This window comes from Cyrtonyx montezumae, unplaced genomic scaffold (assembly GCF_038088225.1).
Source record: "Cyrtonyx montezumae isolate F1298 unplaced genomic scaffold, pur_monq_1.0 scaffold_4, whole genome shotgun sequence".
Classification (NCBI taxonomy): Eukaryota; Metazoa; Chordata; class Aves; order Galliformes; family Odontophoridae; genus Cyrtonyx; species Cyrtonyx montezumae.
Window position 1 is genome coordinate 6,911,973 of NW_027072045.1, and position 23,535 is coordinate 6,935,507.

A 23,535-nucleotide genomic window follows, 5' to 3' on the forward strand; every position below is an offset into this window, starting at 1 on the left:
ATTCTTAGCCTTGTTCTCTTGTCCCTGGAAACAAAGTTTATTTTTAACATAAATATATATATGTGTCCAATATTTTATTATCATCCTGATACAGTCTACACATGAGTGATCACAGAAGTAGCCCCCGTTACTCTTCTAGTCATCAAGGGTGCTCATTCTAGACTGTGGATAAGGTACTATTTCAACTGAACAATATAATTATCAAGCCAGTCACCCTGATCTAATAATGTTTTTTCAGTCTCAAAGGTGGGAATCCTAATTAATACTCTAATCTGAAATACATGGGAAAGGGAGTGAGCGAGAACAACTTGCCAGAAGATATCCCGCAAAACGCACACATCTCAGCTGTCACTTCAAACTCACTCTATTCAGCTACAGCCAGTAACTTAACACAATCGCTCTCCCAAGTGTTCGATTCTACTCAGCTTCTGTTGATGCCTTGTCCTCATCCCACGTGTCTCTTTCTGGCATGGACTTCCTATACATCCTCACCATTCTTTACTTCTTACAGCTCCAGTTTTCTGACCATCATAACCTGACTAGCACCTCACCTATCAGCTGGCTCCCCACTTTTGTCTACTCTTAAGTCTTATTTTTGTCATGCCATTTTAATATATGCACTAAGCAAAGTGTTTTACAAATGTCCCCAGTTCCAAACTATTTAAGGCATTTCCCTGGGGAAAAACGTTTTCTTAAAATTCTAGTGATGGCACTTTTAAGTAACCATGCAGTTATCCAGAATGAAAAATAAACTAACATTTCTTGGTTATAATCACTAGGCTGTTTTTTCAGCACATTTTAACAACAGTGAAATGCACTTTTGGTAATTCATCTAGAAATATCTGTTGTTCATAATAGAAAATTATTCAAATGAAAAGAAAGTTCACCATTTTAGATAGTATGTTTTGTCCCACAAAACAAAACTTCAAGAATATTATCAAACAGGAGTCTGATTTCAGTTTTACAGTATAATTTTAAAATAGCTTTAAAGTGTTTGTGATGAAGACATCATAGGAGTACATTAGCTGGACATTTGAAAGCAATACTTATTTAAAATTCAATGTGAAAGAGAATACAATGCATACCTATGTCATATGCAAGAAAGTCAGCAGAAAAGCACTTTGCTCCATTACTCAGGGAAGTATCATTATGAGTGTTTCCACCAAAAATGAGCATAGCTCCATTGATTAAGACAGCTGAGTGTAGGTATCTTGCAAAACCACTCTCTTTCAGAATAGTCCTGCAAAATAGAAGAACAAAATCGTACATAACAACACATGAAAAGTCACACGTGCACACCGAGAAAATTTAAAGATGGAAATGTCTATGGCTGAAAAAAAATATATACAGTGAAAACACTAAAGGTATTATTCAGTAAATACATAAAACTCATTGTTTCCAAGAATATTAATTTGTTCACGTTATAACAGATATAATTAGCATTCATTAAAAAAATACATGATAATTTAAAACGGAGAAGAGAATTCAAAATTAGTTCAAGCACAGCAAATACATTTTAACAAGAAGAGAGTAAAAATCTATGGGCTTTGCCATCTTGAATTATTTAAGTAGAACAGCTATAGACACATTTGTGAAGAGTTGATTTCGCCACCAGTACAGAATAGTATTTACATTCCTGTAGTGAACTTCTATTTGACTCAGTAAACTATCAAGTTTAAAATTGCACTTTGACTTGTATTGTATCGTACACATACAAATAACCTGTTTTGTCATTTATTTCCAGTAATTTAATTCCTGACTTGACAATCTTTCCTTCTCACTGAATAATACTGTCTGCCTTGTATTACACTGATAACACTCTTCCAATAATTTTTACAAGGTCTGGGAGAGTTTAAGAGTTTAAAGTATGGCTCATTATTTCAACATAATAGTTTGAATTAATTAGTAAAAATATCCTGGTTTGTTTTTTGTTTTTGGGTTTGTTTTTTTTTCTTTTGCTTGGTGGAGATTTTTTGTTGTTTTTTGTTTATGCTTTTGGAGGGATTATTGTTTTGATTTTTTAAGTAGATTTTTTTGTTCTTGTTCTCCCTGATTAACATACTTCGAACATTCTACGCCATATGAATGTCTTTCTTAATCCAGAATTAGTTTGACAAAAAACATATACATAGGTATACTGGGTAGGCATGCCCAAAAGAACACGGTATTTTGTTTCCACTCATCAGTTATAAAAATACAAAATTAGAAATGACAAGAAAAAAAGCATTATTTTTAACTGCTATTTTCTACTAGCAATGAAGAAATATTCCTGCTATGAGCTGAAAATATGATAACACTCAAAACATGTTGTCCTTAACCATCTCGACCATACATTTCTTTGCAAGTCTTTTACTTTATGATGTTTCTTACTTCCTCCCTCCCAATTTGCATTACTTGCCATATTTGATTATCCAGCCTTGCAGCTGTCTACAAATGCCTGTCTTGGTCATTAAAGACCTAAAGAGCCATACACTGTCCTGGAGAAAACTAAGGACTCTGCTCTCCACAGGGGTTACATTAACAATCCCCAGTGCTGTTATTTGGATTACTCAATTTCCTGCTTGAACCACACTGCTCCAGCTCCAGCCCCCATGTAGACTTTTTGCATAAATTTCTTTCCTTTTTCATATAGCCTGTTCAATTTCAGCCCTTCTGATTGCAGTCACTTTTTTCCCCGAGATTCAACAGAAGCAGAAGTGTAATACAAATATAAGGTTGTTAATTTCACCATTTTCTTCACTATTCATCAGCATCACTGATGAGAGTAATCTTCAGAACTCTCCAAAACATTACAACCCTGTGCAAATTAGGCATCTCAGCACACTTTGCACTGAATTCATAATCTATGCACATACACATGTATTTGTGAGCAGCAGTAGCAAACAGTGGTCCCAATTACATCACTGCCAAATGTTATAGATAGCAGCATGATGTTATAATGGTAACAAATACCCAGGAGAAAGCAGGTGGTTCCATGGCTTCAGGCCATCATCTAAGCCCAGGAAAACACTGCTTCCCATTATCAACTGCAGCATCATGGAAGTAATGCAAAGCAACAGAAGTAACACAAACACCAATCACATATTAGGAATAATGTTCACACTATGAAACAACTTACTACCCACTCACATTTTAAGAAATACAAAGCTTATTCCTAAGTGATGTGATAAAATGAAAACCCGTGTGCTTCTGAATAAAACAGTTGATTAGCTTTGTATGCCAAGACATAGAACATATGAACCTCAGCTAGATGAGACCAAGAAAGAGGGAATGGGCAAAAGAGAAATGGAGACAGTGAGCACAAACAAATGCATGTGTGGAAAGATAAACAGGCAAACAAGTATGAGAATCAGTTGTGACACCACCTCTGCCTCATACACCACTCTTCCAGTGATGCATTCAGGCTCATCTGCCTCACTGAGTATTTTGAATAGGTTATAAGCTCACTGATACATTAAACAATTAACCATCACAGCGTAGTAGTGTCTTTGACCCATTCCTTCTGCCAGTTTTCACTCCCATAGTATGAAACCTTCATGAAACAAATTTGTCTTATGCTCTTTACAAGCTGCCAAGAATATGACATTAATGTAAGTATAGAAGCATTCATTACTGGTTACGACAGCAATCATGAATAATAATTTTATATTATTATATTGTTGAATAGACTTTCAAAGGACACAATATCACTTTGATCTGAGAACATAGTAAGAGAACATTAAAATGTAAAAATATATTAGAAGGGACAAAAAACTGCCTAATGTTTCTAAGTGACGTGAGCTAGTAGCATTCAAAATAAAAAGCCTCAGTAAAATCAAACCCACATTATTTCCAACAGGCTGATCTGAGATCAAGTCTTGCATGCTTCAAGTTAAGCCATTAGCGCTCAAGGCAAATATTAAACTGCAGGAAGAAAACGTTTCAAGATATAGATCTTTGTCTCACATCATCTTTAAGAAGGAAAAAAAAAATCATTTAAGGTCAGCTTGCATATATAACACATAGGGAGCATTCAGAAGTTAAAACAGTCTGATGAACAAGGAACTGACAAAAATAGAAACACCAAGGAACAAAAATCACTACGATCCCTATTCAACAAGCAGAACATTTTCCTTCAGATAATTTTGTGAAAAATAACCTTTCACAGTTCTCAGATTTCTCTACTATATGTAATTTGTACATTAATGTGCCTCAGCAGTATAGTTGGATCATGTGGAAGCAGTACAAGTGCTATCTCTGCATGGTGGTTATGTATGTATAGGAGAACCTTTAATAGATATAAAAACTTCCCTCCTTTCTTTAGCGTGCAGCGCCATCAAACCACTGGTTAAAGCCTAATCCTTCTCCATAATTCTTCAGCTGTGTTGCAGACAACGTAATGTCATGCCACATGAAAGGACACACAGACCCCTGCATGACTTTACTAGAACCTTCCTTTATGCTTATCTTCTCTTATGCAGTATCAAATTACTTAGTTTCCTCAGTTACAAACCCAACTTACCATGTTCTAGTATTAACTTCATATTTGTAAAGATCATCCACCAATCCATATTTATTGCCAGGTAATGCTTTGTATCCACCATGGACATAAACAGATTTCGTCAGCTCGTCATAGACACTAGTATGGCCATATCCACCTTGTACAATTGCTCCTTTTGTTTCTGGTACAAGCCAAGAATTTGACCCTGGAATATATATAAAGAAGACATAGGTTTAAGGCTTACTAATACTAATGTGCAACACCAGACATTCAGCACACACAGAAAACCATAAAACAAAAAGCCCAGACCTTTTGAAAAATAGGAAACAGTAGAATTCAGGGCCTCAGCCTTAACTTAATCCCACCAGAGATGGCTGATGAAAATTAAGCACTCCAGTGTATTAGGAACACCTATGGGGAAACCATCTGGAGAAGCTTGGGAGAAACTGAACTGCTGTGAGCTCAGAGAAACATGTAAAGTAGCTGTAGGTATGCATGCATACAACGACTACCCTAGTGAACAGTAAAACTATCAAGCTAAAACCAGTTTTCAACTAATGATTTGTAGTAATTTAACTGCAAACGTTATCTATTCATTTGGTGAAGACTCACAAATGAATAATTTGATATCAGATCTTTCAACTAGTATTTAAATCCACCTTTTGCATTACATCATTAGTAACCACAAAGAGATACCAAATAAAACTATTTACAATAGCTGTTACAAGTGAAGATTAGAACACAACTGGAAAATTTGCATTTTACCCCCCACCCCCAGTGTTTTCAGATGATGATAGCAGCCACACAAAGAGCAAGCTAGGAGGTATTTCCTGTAGAAGCTGCCTTATTCAAAAGGGGCTATGATTATGAGGAAGCAGGTTCTACAGAATGGGAAATGGGAAAAATAATTCGCCTGTAGACTCTTGAAGATTACGCAAGCAAAACTGAAAGGGCGGACAAGGACTTCACACGTGAAACAGTCCCTTCCTTATTCTTAGCCTACTCTGGTTACTTTTATAAAGTTACTTATCCAAACATGCAACACCATACACCCTCCTTCACCTCCAAGTTACACTGTTTCAGTTGTTTTATCAGATCCTGTATAGGGATTGTAAGATTACCTCTTTTTCCTCCTGATTCATCTACACAGTGAAAAGACTTGATACCTTCTGTTATTACTGTTGCTATTCCACATTCACTAAACACTTTCCAGGCACCGTGTCTATAAACAAGTTACATTTTTTCAGTAACAAAATTGAATTCTGTGAAATGCAAGACAGCGCTTTTATTCCTAAGTGCTTATAAGAAATGAGAAAGTATGGATTGGACTGGAAGACTTGAGCTGATTTTTTGTGTGTACGCTAATGCTGATATGTGTGTATATTTGTGTTATGTTACATTTTTTTTTTCTTACATTATTGGTATGTACTGCAATGTAAATTGTATTTTATTCCAATCTCCATCTTAGATATTATCAAGCTATTAGGAACTGCAACTCCAAACACAATCATCAAAATTGTACCAATAACACTGTACTTTACATACATATTACCTTGCTAACAGACAGATTTACTTGGTACAACTTACATAAGGCAACCAGTGAAAAGTCAACCTGCCAATACATCTTATCACTGACCCCATCCTCATTTTTCAATTTAAATACTAATCAGTCCAAAAGATCAGCATATATGCCTTTCAGGGAGAAAAAACCACTACCACTTTACATAGTCAATATCATCATGAAAGTTTAGTTGTATAATAGGATATTTTGCATTTAGATCTGACTCGTTCGTGTAATACCTAGAACATTTTTGCAGCAAGATTGCATATTGTATAGCTCTCCAGGATTTGCACAGAAATATGAATTGCTGTTCCATCTCGTTCATTAAAAAATATGTGCTATGGATAACTAAATTCAAGAAAAGAGGTTCAGAAGCATCGTTTTGAAGTAAATCAAAAGGAGTACTAGTTTGTTTCTATTTTTCCTCTTTCTAAGATTTAGTTGAGCCATCTGAGCTTAGACTTCAAAGACTGAGAAGATATTCAGTGTCAATCTCTTCTGTGATTCTTCACCATCTTAATACCAAATCATTCAGAGTGAAAAATAGTTTCCAAAACAATTATGTCTGAATTTCAATGCATTGCTCCATTCACTGTCATGGATCTTCACTTTCTTTTCTTTAAGCATAGAAATCCAAGCATTAAATGCATTTTCATAACTCCTCTCATACTAAGAGACATCCCACTCTTTCTATCTAGCATTATATCAGTGGAAATACTTGATTGACCAATCAATTCTGCAACTTCAACAGCTTAAAAAGCCAAATCAGCCTAGAACTGCCAAGATTACTACTCTTACTATTTTACTATTCTGATTCAATTTACAGTTTAAAAACAGACCTTCTCCAACAGCTCTGCATCTTTCTTGTGCTGGGGATCTCAGGCCTGGAACTCCAGATGGGACCTCACAAGGGCAAAGCAGAGGGGAACATTCCCCCTCTCGCCCTGTTGGGTCAGCATTCTTCTGATGGATCTGAGGACACTGTTAGCACTCCAGTTTGTAAGAGCATACTGCTGCATCAAGCTTCTCATTCACCAGTACCTCCAAGACCTTTTCCCCAGGGCTGTTCTCAAGGAGTTCTTCTCCCCGTCTGTGCACATCTGGGGTTGCCCTGACGCAAAATGCAACACCTAGCATTTGGCTTTGTTGAGTCTCATTAGGTTCCCACTTTTCAAGTCCATGCCACTCCAGGTGGCATTCCTTCCTTCTATCGCACTGATTGTACCACTCAGCTTAGTGTCATCAGCAAATTGTTGAGAGTACACTCAGTCTCACTGTGTACGACATTGATAAAGATGATAAAGAGCAGTAGTTCCAAGACAGACCCCTGGGAGACACCACTTGTGACCAGCCTCCCTCTGGACATAGAGGGGGTACAGCCTCCTTGTCCTGTCTCTTCTGACCAGTGTACCAGTAGAATCCCTTCTTGTTATTTTTCACATCCCCTGCAAAGTTCAGTTTTATCTGCACCTTGTCTTTCATGATTTCATTTTTTCATGTCTAAACAGCACCCCTGTATTCTTCCCAGGCAGCACATCTCTACTTCCACTACCTATAAATTTCCTTTTTTACCCGGAGCCATGCTGATTTCCTGCCTCCTCTGCATGATCTCTTATGCCTGAAGATAAAGAGCACTTGTTCTCTCTGAAAGGTGTCCTTAAAGAGCTGCCAGCTCGCTTCCACTCCTCCGTCCCTGAAGACTGGTTCTCAGGCATTCTCATTCAATAATTCCTTAAATAGATATGCTTACATGCTGCAATATTCTGGTCATTTTTGTGAAACAGAACCAAGTCCAGTTTTCTGCAACTGTCTGTTTCCAGAAGACTTTCCAAGTGAAAGAAAAATACATTGAGAAGCGTTGGATTTACTAACTGGATTTCTTAAGGATGAGAATGAGTGCATTTTATTATGCTCACAAACTTAAAATGTGATAATCACATGCATTTAGACATTGCCAATTCGCAAAAACAGCAAAACAACATGCAGGATGAACTGGATGATCTCAGCTACCAGAAAAGAAATACTAAATTCAACAGTAACTTAAAGATTTTGAGCACTGAGATTAGTAAGATAAGCTTCCATAAAATGGAAGCTCATCAGTTGATAATAACTGAGAAGAAGGCTTCATCAGAGAAAGTCTATGAGCCATTAACGGCTTGCTCATAGATGCAATGTGAATGTCATTTATCAGGTGAGACTAAGATTATTTACCCAGGTACAGGTGAAAACACACCTAGAATACCCCACAGATCTTTCTAATCATCCACATTCAAGAAAGATGAACTCCTTGTGCAAAAGTAACAGAGATGAACTATTAGAAAAAGGAAGGAATAAATGTGGCTGTGTTAATCAGTCTGACAAAAAATAAGATTAGTATCTTTAATTCAAAAATAATTCCAGGAAGGGAGATGAGCTGCTTACACTAGAAAATGCGTCACCCAGAAAACAACATAAACCAAACAATAAAGATAGACTGTGATTTAGATGATATCCAGTCACTAAAATTATAAGCCCTGAACTAATTCTCCAGATGTTTTCCAAATATTTAAAAATAATCTACACATATAATAAAAGAAATTATAAAATACGGTGTTTACAGTAAAAAGCATGGATTGCAATGGCCATAATTATTCATTTCAGATTTTTCCTCAGAGCATATTAATCGCATACAAAGATGCAGAACCACTCCATCAAAGAACAAAAAACTAGTGAACTACCAAAAAAAACCAACTATTTTCTATCTAATTCCTATTTATTACTAATTAGTACTGTCATACTAAAAAAAAGAAAAAAGAAAAAAGGCCCTTCAACGTTAAGCAATAATTGTTGTGTTCATCAAAAATAAATAATTAAAATAGCATTCAGAGACAACAAAAGTGTTCCTAAAAAGACCTTTGAAAAAGAAAATGTTTTTCTATGCAGAAATAGATCTACTAGAAACCAAAGGAAAGGTGGATACATTGGCCTGACTCATTCATAATACAGTAAAGCCTTTGAACAGGTCAATAAATAGAACAGATTTTCCAGGAAGAACCTCAATGCCCCATTTTGTTTAATTGCAGTGACAATAAACAATAAGATCTTTTCTTGCAATTAAGAAGCGCATAACTTACGAAAAAGAGGAAGCGTACATTACATCATAGGATCACTTCCTTTAACTCGACTTCAAATAAACACCTTTAAATCAAAAGCAACCTAAGACCTACTTTTAAAGTCATAAAAAATTTCAGCCTAAAAATATGTTACTGATCCAAACAAATATCTACTTTCTAAAGAATAGAATAAAATCACAGAAGATTTATTCAGAACTTTCTTAATGTACACGGAGCTTTTATAAACTTTAGCTAAAACAAAACACCATTATTATATTCACCTTGAGACTCACATTGAGATTCTCAAAAGGTTTATGAGGTATTGCCAACCTAAAAGGAAATATATTTCCCTGGGGAGTAACCCAGAAAAGCTTTATGGCTCAAGTTAGTAAAATCAGCCACATAATTCCCATACCAAGATTTATTGTTTCCTCAGAAGTCATAACTCCAATCATAGCAAGAAAAGACAACAGAAAGCTTCTATTATTACTGTAACTATCATACCCTTGGAGCAGAAACAAATCCCTGTGCTTTCACATGGTGAAATTCTGGCTGTAAGCCATGTCAGGATTTTCTAGGACTTTAGTTGATTTTGATAAAAATTACTTTCTTCATTAATCTGACAAACATAAGAGAAATTTTGAGACTACACGCCTTCAATTAACATGCTTTGTTAAAAGGACCACAAGAAGCCCATGAGAAAATCTAGGAAGTCCACAAATAGCAAAAAAATTTTAGGTGTTCTTTCTTTTACCAAAAGCCCATGGTAATCAGGGCAAGTAAAGAAGGCTTTAGCACCAGAATTCCACATATCAAGACAAATAAAGTTCATTAAAAAGGCTGGATCACTTGCAGTTTCAATTAATATGAACCAAAGGGAAAGATTTGTACAATGCCTCTTCTATAAAGCATCATTATACATGCCTGGTAAACAACCTTCATTAGAATTAAAAGCAGTAGCTGATAACAGTTAGAATAAAACAGTACAATTTGAAACAGTATTTTTTTAAATAAAAGAAAAAATTTGATATTTCTTTCCACGATACCTGGACACCTTTATTATTAGATATTTCCTTTTCATTTTAAGTGGGTTCACATCAATACTTCCCATACCTTTTGATTCTGAGCTGCTAAATTCCCCAGAAACTAGTCATTCTTAGTCCAAACAAATATCTGGAATTTCATGGTTAAAAATGATCCTATAATTGCAAAAACATAGATAAATGCTGCAGCTGAGAAAGAATTCAGGAAAACTTGGCACAAAAATCATTTAACTTTGGGAGTGGGAGAAGGGAGTTGGAAATTCAATGAGATAAAATGAAATAGCAACACTTCAACTTCAGTTTGTGGTTGGTTTTTGGTTGTTTTTTTTTTGTTGTTGTTTGTTTGTTTGTTTTTGTTGTTTTTTTTTTTTGTTGTTATTTTAAATGTGTCTTCAAGGAAAGGTTTTTTTGTAATAATTTTTAAAAATACGTGTTTTCTAAAAAAGTTGGCCTTTAATACCTACTAAACCTTAAAATACTGTTGGAAAACAGAATTCTGAGAGTAGAGATTTTTAGTAACTCTGTTGAGTTTAATCAATTTATCCAGTGTGGAATAAGCATGTCACTGCACTCTTCCTCTTCCTCCCATCCTCTTTCAGCTTTGCTCAACATCCCTACAACTATCAGGCAATGGCAGCAAGCTTAAGAATTCTCTACAATCTGAAGAGATTTCTTCATCTCACAAATCTGCTTGTACAGTTTCTTTATCAACATGCAAAAATGCAAATGAGTAAATGAAGCTATCTGAAAGACATTTATCCTGTATTAACAAAAATGCTATTGTGAAGTTTTGCATGCATTCTGTGATTGCTTAAATAACTGCAAGAGATTCAAATAAATTCTACAGAAAACAATAATTCAAATATTTCTAAAGATCAGAAGGTGTATTTGCAAGATTATTCTATTAGAAGAATGTCTTGGAAGTACCACATGCAAGATAAAATAGCTTTGTTTATTTAATTCTGACAAATAAAATTACCCATCAGAAAAGCTTGCCACTGTGGCAGGGGAATCCCAGACAGATAGGTTGGGTTATTTAAAAATGCTTTTTCCAATATTGGAAATCTATACATTATCTAATAATGTTTTTATTTCTTCTAGGAGGAACAAGTATACACTTCAGAGATTAGCTATGCATAAACTAAGATATTATATTTCAAAAATCAGTATAAAGTTATTGCAACAGCATTAATTAAATAATCCTCAAAAATAACTAATTTCTTGTAATAATTACAGTTCTTTGTATTCTGTTTTGCCCTCTGGATTTTACTGTTCGCTTTTTTTTTCACTCTACTTTGTAAAATATATTAAGCCTATGGTTAAAAAGGGTAAGTTTCATCAGAACAATAGCTACTGTTTGGAATTTCTTGCTTCAGCCTTTAATGAATAGCTAAAGCCATTTTATACCAAACACATCTGAATCTACTGACAATAAATCTGATCTATGTCATCTGAAGAAAAATAAATATGAGAATGTATTGCCAAATACATATTTTTCTTTGTGAAAACAGGAAGTGTTCCTAAGGATTTTTTTTTTAACCAAGACATAATAAAAATGACTAGAAAGCAACTTACTGATGTAGTATTCTTGCACAATGCTCATATAACCATATACAGCAGAATATCCAAAAATGATAATCATGACCACATCTCTGCTGTCCAGCTCCACAATGTGCGCTGAATGACCTTCCACAGCATACTGTTGGCCATGTACAAGCACAGCAGGAGTTCTGATACTCCATGTTTGACTGTGTATGTTGAAAATCCACAGCTCATCAGTAACATTGCCATTATTTGTTTCAATTTTGCCTCCATACATGTAGATGTCTTCCTGTAAAAGTTGGGAGAAAGGAGAGAGTAGAAAATGGATTACAAAAAGATCTGAACTGTGTACTTCTGTGCTGCATAGTATTTTATAACAGAACAATCTGATTTAAATCCTCACATACAGCTGATACTATCTTAAACAGCTCAATAACAGACACTAAAATCACAGAAAACAATATTTAAGCTAAACCAAAAGTGATGATAAAGAGAAAACTTCACTGAAGAATAAACGCAGCCATGAAAATGATTCTACTTCAAGCAGAAAAACTTTAATTACATGACTCTAATTCATACTGCAGCTATTAAAAATCTAAACAGAAAGGGATTTATACTGTTTTCTTAAGGAATAGCTCACAGAACTAAAATGTAATTTACCATACACTCAAACTACACAAATTTCATTTGGCATATGCACAAGAGAGAACGTTTTATCTTAACGACAACATAACTTAAGTCCTGAGAAACTTCACAATCATACACAAAGAAGCCCAAAGAAACAGGACAATATGTGTACATCATCCCCTCGGGCACGTGTTAAATCTCAGCAGGAGGGTACTTTGAGTACTTCTAAAAGGATGCAAAAGAGATTTTCCAATCTTCATTAACCACATATCAGAACAGATGGCATTGTTGTTTGAGATAAGTATTGAATGATTTACTTAAATATTGACTTGAAAATGATTCTAGTAAATCTCAAACTTCAAACCAAGGCATATAGAGTCACAGAAGGAGTTCCAACTAGCTCACTGTTCAAGGACAGTTTATCCCAGGTAGAAAAATACTGCTTCTGGTTCAGAGAATGAGTTGCTCTTTGGTAGGATGTGCCAGGTCCACACGCACTCAATATCTCATCTGTATGGTGTTTGTTCAGTTGGCAGCTGCATCCTGCACACTGCAGTATCACAAATACTCTAGGGTTTAACCATCTTAATCAAGAAAAAATGGAAAGCTGCAGGCTTAGCACATTTCACAAAGTTTTGCTTGGCATGGACTACTGAGCCTCAGGAGAAAAAAAAAAAAAAAAGAAAGAAAGAAAAAGATTAAGAAACTGCATAATATAAGAAGTTTGAATGAACCATGGGGAAAATGTAAAATACAGATGATCAGTCTGACAGTCTATTCAGACCAGCAAAACAAAACAATTTTTAACTGTTCCTTCATTTGATACATGTGAAATCTTCTTAATTAGGAACTTAAGAGTTGTTGCAATGCAGTGCTAGTCTGTGTTAAAGAACAGCCTACACGGATCTTCAAACAAAAACATTCACAATCTTCAGTAAGAATTTGTACCAGGATTATATCTGCAATAGGTGTATATGTGAAGTTGTTGTATTCCCGTGAAATAAAAAAAACATTCACATACCTTGAATAAAGAAAGATCTGTAAGGGAGCATGACTGCACACAACCAAAGGGATAATTTCTATGGGATGTAAACACTGACAGAGTCTACAGCTGTCAAAGCACACCAGCCATCTTTCACAATATCACAGTGAAATTGGTCATAACATAATAGTTATCATCAATGAGGAATGAAAACTCGGTTTGAATGTTGTTCTTGCAATGCTTGTCTGCTGAGCTGCATTTTATCTTATGCTGGTATTTCTTAAGAAATCTTCCTCCAGGTCTTTGCCTTATAATGAGGAGCCTTACTTCAGAAGATGCTCTCAAATATCAATATTAACTAGAAATATATACTAGTGTTAGATATTGCTTGAAAAATTCTCAAAATCAGTGCATGAGCACAAGATCCAAAGGAATTATTCCCCATACATCTAATGAATGTTTTTGGGAAAAACCTCAGTTACTAAAACAGATCTAACAGAGAAATACTAGTATGATGTTATAGGTTGGCTTTAGGTTCATGCCAGTCTTAGTTTTTCAAAATAAAAGCAGAAGTGTGCTACAGCACAGCCATCAATTCCAAAGACTTCAACTGATGAGCTGATCCAATATTCCAGACAACATTTATGCAGAATCTTTTTTTGTTTTCCCCCTCCCCTATGCAATGTATTGTCCAAGAATAAAACAGCCCAAAAACGTGACTGCTATCAGCACTGAATGATATTGTTTATAATGGTAGTACCAAGACACTTCTTGAACAGTAGCTTTTAAAGTACCTTCCTCAGTTCCAACATCTTTAGAGAGAAACGATGTGCAATTGTTAACTGGGGTTTGGGTCACTGAGATTCTGCTTCAGGCCAACCTGTCTTGCCTTACATACATGCTTTGAGAAGGAGGTACATTCAGGAATGCCACTTTCCTTCTGTATCTAAGGGACAACTACAATCCCTATTTTCAGTGTTAAATACGGATTCACACACTTAAGAAAGTACCAAGAAAGGAACATGGTGACAGTACCAATTGAGTTTGTTTATTACTTTATTTTAAAAATAGTGGTAGGGTTTGCATCTGAAAAATCAAGTAAGCATTCCTACTTCTAATTAAAATTCTTAAAGATCATCAGTATCTCACAGTAAGAAATAAACAGAGGCTGCACATAGAATCTGTATTCTATCAGTCTACTAACAACCAGTGATGTTTTCACAGTACAATCTGCCATAATTCTAGGGATAGTAAGGAAAATCATCGTGAAAGAATGTTTTCTGATTTTCTTCCTAAATAGCTAAATCTTGAAAATAGAGATGCTGACCTCTAGTGTGCTATTCTGACTCCTTTGATACTAAATATATAATTAGATTGTCTTTTTGTTTTTTATAAAGAAATGTTGTAGTATTTTGTTGTATTGAAACAAGAGGGCTTGCCCAGATTTTGGATGGGATAGAGTTAATTTTCTTCCTAGAAGCTAATACAGTGCTGTGAGAGAATAATGTTGATAACACAGCGACGTTTTAGTCTCTGCTGAGCAGTTCTTGTAACAAGTCAAGGATGTTTCAGCTCATCATGATGCCCTGCCAGAGAGAATCTAGGGGTGTATAAGTTTCTGGGAGGTGGCACAGCTGACAGGGATAAGTCAAACACGTTCCACAAAGATGTGGCACTCAAAAATAAAACTGAGGGCATTGGATAGGAAGGCTGTTTCTGCTCGGGAACTGGCTGGGCATCAGTCAGCAAGTGGTAAGTAACTGTGCTCTACATTGTTTGCTTTGTGTACTCTTTTGTTGCTGGTGGTTTCCCTCTTTTTTTTTCTTTATTCTTCCTCCTCTTCATTAAACTTTCCTTACCTCAGTGCATGAGTTCTTGCACTTCTCAGTTTTCTTCCCCATCTCACTGTGTGTGTGTGTGGGGTGGGGGGGTGTTGGGGGTGGAAGGTGAGTGAACAGTTGTGTAGTGGCTCAGCTGTCTCTGGGTTAAACCACAACCAGGCTTTTAGGAGATCTCTAGATGAGTGAAATATGAATAGTTTGACCAAATACTTTTCTTAAAATGATCCTAGAGAGCTTGTTGATGAAATTGCCACTTAGGTCTCACAATGTAAAGCACAGAAGAAAGAAGGACCTAATTTAGGGACTTGCAGAGGAAATACAACAATTTTCAAAAAAAAAAAACAAAAAAAAAACATTCTGAGACAAAGCAAGGACATAATATGCTAAAAAGGTGACCAGAAGAGCCACATGAATTTCAAAATGACAACTCAGACAGCTGGCAATGTCCTCCTCACAGTTCTACTTAAATGATTCAACAGCCAGATAAAAGAACACTTCTGTAAAGAGCAGCCTTTATAAATGATACAGCAGATCCTGTACACAAAACTGTTCAGTTATACAGAGAAAAAGACAAGAGAGTCATGAAAACTACTTTATCAATCCCAAAAACAGATTTAAGTAAGCTTCTCTCCAGGCTATTTCTGAGATTAAGCAGCTCCTACTGCTGCTAATAAGAATTAAAAAATTAAAAACCACTTCAAATTTGCTATGATCAGCTCAATATGGAGAAAGAAAGGCTCACAGACCAAAGTACATAGAAGAGCTACAGAATGAAAAAATTTACAAGCATTATTAATAAAGACGAAAGTAATAAATAGATATTGAAACAAATACTTAAAGGTAAGCATTTTCTGAGAAGTCTAGAGGGAAAACAAGTGCAGCATAAAAGGTTGAAAGAAAGGAGTCCCTCCACAGACCAGGTCTAAATCAAGGTATACGCTGTCATGTTTTGGTCTAGTTGATGATGGGGAATCCCAAAGAAAGACCATGAAACCATGTCATATGCTAAATGCAAGGTCTTCTGAACACAAGATATGGATTTTCAAGAGGACAAGTACACCAACACTGCTCACCTTCACACACAGGAATGAAGCATATTACAAGGGTTCCTCAAAAAGTAATGCCTCCCATTTTATTATGTTGGCCCACAACATCAGAGGGGGATGCTGGAGATAAAGCAGAACCTTTCTACCAATATCGCATTACAACAGATGGCAGCAGAAGAACGGTCTGACACAAGGGCGTGTGACATAGAAGTGCATAAGAAATAAAGGTATATTGCTGAATTCTTCCATGTGGAAAAAATGGCATCTCTACCAACATTCACTGATGCCTGTGAAAATTTATATGGAGACCAAAGAGGGAATGTGAGCATAGTAAAGTAGCAGGTTTCAGCAGTAGTGACAGTGATGTGAAAGACAAGGCATGTTCCGGATGGTGATGCACAGCTGTCAAACTACAAAATGAAAAGCATCTCAATGTGCTTATCCATATGAATTAGCAGAATACAAATTGGTACAAAACTGAATGTTGTCTCCAACGCACTGGAAAAAATGACAGCAATGTTGCAAAATTTGCACCAGCAAATTTAAAATGCTAATGGATGTTCACACTGGAAGAACAACATACTCTCATTTGTCAGGACCTATTGAACAAATACAAGTGAAGGCAAGAGTTTCCTGAATCACATCATTACTGGTAACAAGATGTGGTGTCACTACTACAAGCCAGAGCCAAAACAGACGTCCATGGAGTGGCAATATGTGAATTCCCCATCAAAGAAGCTGAAGAGGAAGCCCTCAGTGGGGAAAGCAATGCACACTATCACCTGGTATGGCAAAGGAGTGATCCTTCTGGATTTCCTGGAATCCAGACAAACCTATTCTGACCACTACACTGCAGCACTGACTAAGCTGAAGGAATAAACTTCCAGAGTTTGGCCAGAGAAGAAGACAACCTTTCTCATGCAACACCACAATGCCAGGCCCCATACTGACTCAAAGACCACGGAGCTCATGATCTAGTCTGGACTAGTCTACCACATCCACCTGTACAGTCTGGATTTGACATCTTCTGACTTTCATCTACTTGGGATGATGAAAGATAGACTGGGAAACATTTTCCTAGAAATGATGCCATCATAGCAGCTGTTAAGCAGTGGTTCACCCCTCAAATTTAAATACAAGTCTTCCGCTTTCAAATGAATAGCCATTAATTAACAATGTTATTTGCATGTTCGAAGTTGTAAAAAAAAAAAATAGCATTCATAGAACACAAATGAGTCAAATTAAGTTGGACTACATATAAAATTGCCCATATATCAGGAAACACAGTTACAATTACTACCAGGTCAGCCTGTTTGCATCATTCCTATTACCTAACAAAAAATAAATAAATAAATAAATTTCAGTGTCCAGCCATCCTTCTACTGTCAAGAGACTAATAGAAACAGTTTAATTATAAGCTCAAACTCTATGATATGACCAGAAATTCATTATACCAAGGAGTGACCATATACTCACTCCCCAAGCAAGTCCCCACTGTACTTTATTCCGACCATCTAGTAGTTTTCAATTTTCCATTTAACTTCCTACCTAGTCGTGGCTTGTCCAAGCTCTATGTATCTGCTTTGAAAACTTCCCAAACCATTATCTCCATTCTCTTCATAATCCTTTTTCTCCTATGATTTATTTCAAAGTATGTTGACATTTTTCAAGTATCGAGATGCCTGAAACTATATAGAAACTGAGGTATGGGAGAACCAATTGCTAACAGAGTTAGGTAATGCCTTTCCAATAACCAGACTGAAGAGGCACTGAAGTCAACACTACCCAACAATTTAGCTGGTCTAAAAGCAAGAACACGTTTTCTGCATTTATACTTTCTGCACTATAAAAGTCTTAGTCACTTGTTATAACTATACATCAGTGGGAGTCTTCTGATCTCTTTTCTTCAGAGTAAAGAAGTACAGTACTTCAATTTTAACTAAAGAAGCTTTCTGAGGGAAATGGCACAGTAACTTATTTCATTCTCCACAGAGTCAATTATATAGTTTCAATTTAGCTTGCACCACAATCAGGCAGTACTACCTCTGTGCTCTCACTCTGGTCTAGCACAGGCTTTGAAATCTCAGGAGCTGAAGTCAAAAACATAATCTAATTTCTTCTAGGTGGATACTATTTTCTCTCCTCTGAAAAGAAAATGTTGAAGAATGAGTAGTACACTGCTCAAAATACAGCTCAGAGCTGCCACCCCTAGGTACTATATGATGTCCTGGCACTCTTCACACTCACTTATTTTTATTTTTCAACAGACTGAATTTGTGAAAGGAAAAAAATAAATAAAAGTCTACCTTAAATTAATTAAAGGACTTATTGTAAAAGCACACACATTTTCACTTCACGTTTATTCAACTTACAGCATCAGCTCCATTGGCCCAGGCAATTTTTGACATTTGACATGATTGTGAGGAGAAGCAGTGTATGAAGGATGCTCAGAAAGTAATGCCCCCTATTTTATTGTGTTTGCTTGTGACATCAGAGGTGAATGTTGGTGGTATGGTAATAGAGGCTGAATCTTCCCTCCGATATTCCATTACATTTTGCTGCCATGTGACAGACAGAAGCAGAGGGGCAGTCTGATGAAATGTTTGACATGCAAGTGCATATGAAGCAAAGGTGTGTCACTGAACTCCTCCATGAAGAAAAATAGCACCCACTGATATTCACTGCCACTTGCTGAATGTTATGGAGAGCAAAGAGTGGATGTGAGTATAGTGAGGTGGTGGACAGTACATTTCAGCAGAAGTGACGGTGGGTCATCTCCAACGTGAAGATTTTTATGAGGGAAGCATGCATTCTCCGCTGGAGAAAATACACTGCTAGTGGGGGTGATTGTGTAGAAAAACAGTGCTTTGTAGCTGAGAACTTCCTCTATCAAACTGTATTGAGCTCTTTGTATCCCTTGTAGTTTCTGTGGACATAAATAGGAAGCATTACTTTCAGAGTGACTTGCATATTAGCTAATTATTTGACATGAGTGGTGCTGCATTCTGTTAGTGGATTCTGATTACTAATGAATTATATCCTTGACAGAAGAAACAGCTTAACTTACCATTTGTTTATAAATTTCATTAATATTAATGAGTTGCATTTCCTCACTGAAATCTACAGAGATCTCCGAAATAAAACAGCCCATATTATTTGATATTTGCTGATTAAAAATTCCTCTAAAATTGTTACCCTTTAGTTTGGAACATTTCAAGTAAATACTGTCAACTAAGAAAAAGTTAAATGATATTTTAATCCTTCACTCTAAAAACTGCTATGTGATACATTACTTGAATGTTTCCCAACAAAAAAGATCCACATTCCACAAGAAGTGAAATAACCAGAATATAGCAGTCTAAGGCATTTCAAAGAACAAATAATAGGCAATGAATCAGGGAACTCAGTAGGAGAAAAACAATTTTTGAGTTGGCTTTGGGGCATGCACAGAATCTAGATCATATTATTGCTATAATAGTAACTGTGACATTCAACATCTCTAGAAAAGAAACATGAGAGAAGGGGAAAAAAATAAAAAAACACCCATAGCTCTGCTTAACTTCACAGAAGCAATATATAAAAAGGAAAACTGATAATAAAAGAAATTAAAAAGGTACAACTGAAAAGGTAAAATCTTTAGTGACAGTGTAAAAACTCTTTCAGGACATCTCAGATCCCATACAGCCTCTCCATTTGAAAAAAAATTCCCATTAGAAAGACCAAAATACATCAGGCTTGTTAAGTTAACAAGACTGTTAGAAGTAAGAAAAAGTACTTCCAAATCTGCATCAAGTCCAGCAGATTAAAATGTGGAGGTATGTAAGGCAAGCCAAGAAACAGCTTGATGCGTTGCCTGCAAAATTTATGTATAAAGTACTACACCATTTTTCAAATGCTTTAGAAGAACAGCCAACTAGATTTATTTGTGGTGCCAACAGGCAGTATAATATTCTGAAAAGATAAAGTCACAGTAATAAAATTAACTTTTGCATTTGAATTCTTCATCACAGACTTTGTGATGAATATACAGGTATTGCCACAGAAGAAATTAATAACAAACAGCTGCTGTAAAGGAGCAAAAGAAAAGTCTCAGTGATCAGTTCTGAAAGAATTTAAGGATAAAACTGGTGATTCAATTAGAGGGAACTGCTGAAAGTGTTCACTTTTACAGGGAGGACACGTCATTTGTGGGGTCCAAGGGAGATCAACAATAATGATTTGTTAGTTCAACATACTTCACAATAATCTGGCACAAGGATAAACAGGAAAATGACAATTTCAGCACTAAGTTTGTAATACCCAAGACAAAGAATCAAATAAAAAACTATCTGGTTTATATTAAATATTATGAAAAGATGCATACAAACAACAGTATTTTAAGTCTATACTATGGTGGTGGGGTTTTAATGACTAGAATGAGGTCATGACATTACGTTTGATGGTTCAGTGATGATACCAGTTCAGAACCATAGCAGATTGATATCAATCTGAGGTACTGATACCTCCCACAACACAATTGCTCCTTTCTCAGAAGGGATACAAAAGAACTAAAAGAAGACAGAGTCAATGCATCATTAGTATTTAATGTATGAAATACCCTTCTTCTGGATCACTAAAAAAGCAAAGAATTTTCAACATGAACCAGAAGTGATGGAGGTTATGGTAAACTCACAGAAAATCACAAATGGTACCAATTAGAAAATGGTATGAAAAGGTAGGGAATATCGAAACAGCAAGTAGTTGTATCCCAAAAGGTGCATCCCCTCACACAACACCCTGGAAATTTCTTGGGCACGGGATGGCACCAACAATAAAAAATGGCCTGAATGCATGGGGGGGATGGGGGAAGACTAGAATTTATAGTCTTCCCATAAAAATTCTGCTTTAGAAGTCCTTTTGATAAAGCAGTACACCAGCTATTTAAAACTGTAGTAAGTGTAATGCAGCAACTAAAAAAATTTATTTCTTAATGACAAAGCTCTTAAGGTACTAAGGTGGCTTCACCTGGGCCCTCTGTCCCTGCTTCTCCAGGTTGATCAGGACGGATGGGCTCCTCAAGCATATACTGTAGCCTTGTCTCCAGTCCTGCCTCTAGCCCTACTTTTTCCTGCTCCTGGACTCCCTGCACAGTCACTGGACCTGGGTAATCACTTGCCAGCTATGGGGTCAAAGCACAACTATCAGCTCACCACCCTGCATGCTGGGTTCAGCCCCTTATGGTCTGCTGTCTGTCCAAGAAGGGCTTTGTCCATGCTGAGGCCAAACTTTGCTCCCAGCTCACTTTCCCTTACACATGAATTGCAAATATTATAGGGGAAAAAATAAATAAATATATAAAAACATATCAGCGAGTTTAGCTCCAGTGATAAAAAGTTGCTTAAAATCTTTCTCCTAAACTGTACAATTTCTCTAATTACTGAAGACAACAATAATACAAAATGTTTAGGAACTAGAAATTATCCTCAAAAATGTATGTATCACTTTAAGATCACTAACAGGACATACAAATAAATTAATTAAATAGGAGGTCAAAGTGTCCAAACCTGATATAAAGCAAGAGTGTGTCCATATCTCTGGAGTGGCCCTTTGGATACAGGCACTACATTCCATATACTGCTTTCCAAATTGTAGCTAGAAGAGAAATAAAAAAGTAAATTTTTTCTTCCCATAGAGAAATAGGGGATTTCACATTTTTGAACTGGTTTTTGTTTTACACAGTAAGCACACTTCATAGGACATTATTTATCTGAGGTGGTAATTTGCTAGCAGCAGTAAGATGATCTTTTTAACTGCTCCAACAGTACACTAACTAGTGATAGTGTGCTAAATGATCACGAAGGGAAAACGGGACCTGTCTTTTCAGGGACCCATCAACAATTTCAGATATTGCAATTGTAATTAAAACCACATGACTTTCAAGAAAGCCATGAAACTAGCTTACTAAGTTCTCAGTTATCAGCAAACAAAGACATCACTCAACTGCCTATATCACAAACATTCATTTCTTTGAAAATTTGTTGTTGAGCACCTGAGTTTAGTTTTCATTAACTTTGTATTAACTAATGAAACACAACAATGGAACAGAGGCAAAAAAAAAATTGCAGAGTATTTGAGGAAAATGCAGAAATAATGGGATTTGTTTTGGATGACTCTAAAATTGAAAATGAGGTATACAAAAATAGGATAAATAAACATATCCTAACAGTTACATCATTTACCACATTCAGGGCTTCTGTCTATACACAAGTTACCATCCAAACGGGGTAAGTGGTATTTACAGATATTTTAGGAGTTGGAGTCAATGATCCTTTTGGGTCCCTTCCAACTTGGGAGATTCTATGTTTCTGTGATAGATGCTTCAAGTTTGTTTTTAATAGCTAATAAAATGCTTATACATACAGAGTGTTATAAATATGAAGAACCAAAATATCCTGCATCAAACAGACTAAGTGCCCACATTAAATACGAGCCTCTTGTAATTATAAATAAATATTGATATGCAAATATCATCCTAGATGTGCCATCTGAAAACACCATTGCACAGATTTCTTTCCCTGTTTTATCACCACAAGGATTTTTATGGTTTGCAGCAAATAACAGTGACTGTTTTCAGAAGACTGATGAGTTTACATATTAATATTATATAGATCTTTGTTACACATTCTTTTGAATTATAAGAAAATTGAAAGCATATAAATAAGACGGTTAATAAAGAATCTAAACAAGCATAAATCTTTTGATTGAGTTGCCAGATAGATGTTTATTTCTGCTGGTATTTATTTTCCAAGCCATACCAGGAGGGATGATATAAGGGAGAAATCACTTACTTCAACACCATTTGGAATGAACTGTAGTTAAAAGTATATCCGCCAATCACCCACATAAATTTTCCATGGAGAACTGCCTTATGGGAAGCCCGGCCCACAGAAGGGCTGAATGGCTTTACATTTGGTAAGATCCAGTAAGACTCCGTGGAAGGGACATTCAAAGAACAATCTGGACCTGTTTTGTAAACAAACATGCAATTTGTACAATCTGTTAGACTGAGATGTTAGAGCCAATAAAGCAGAAATAGGGAAGGCTTAATTACAGATGTCAGGATTGCTTGTTCTGATAAAATACAGTATACACTTTTACGTTTAACAGATGCTCAACAAAAAAAAAGACAACAAAGGACAGTCAAACTGAAAGTGTTAGATTAGCTGAAATAATGATATATTTCTGCATTCTTCTAAGAAAACACACCGTATGAATCACAGATCAAAAGAAAGGCAAAATGAACCATATTTATAGGAGCAATAGAGGCCTAAAATGAGCAGCA

The 23,535-nt window shown here is 35.9% G+C and overlaps 2 protein-coding genes across 4 annotated transcripts in view; both read right to left on the minus strand.

Moving 5' to 3' along the window:
* Positions 1 to 23,535, minus strand: part of ATRNL1 (attractin like 1) — a 412,107-nt gene that overhangs the window by 336,988 nt on the left and 51,584 nt on the right. For all 3 annotated transcript variants that reach the window (XM_065746006.1, XM_065746007.1, XM_065746008.1), the window contains exons 6-10: positions 23,042 to 23,216; positions 21,758 to 21,845; positions 11,752 to 12,007; positions 4,502 to 4,685; positions 1,086 to 1,240 (exon numbers count right to left, since the gene is read on the minus strand). In XM_065746006.1, coding sequence (XP_065602078.1) covers positions 1,086 to 1,240; positions 4,502 to 4,685; positions 11,752 to 12,007; positions 21,758 to 21,845; positions 23,042 to 23,216 — 858 coding nt within the window. The remainder of the gene's footprint in view (positions 1 to 1,085; positions 1,241 to 4,501; positions 4,686 to 11,751; positions 12,008 to 21,757; positions 21,846 to 23,041; positions 23,217 to 23,535) is intronic.
* The window catches only part of TRUB1 (TruB pseudouridine synthase family member 1), a 425,822-nt gene that overhangs the window by 270,207 nt on the left and 132,080 nt on the right, over positions 1 to 23,535 (minus strand). The window lies entirely within an intron of this gene.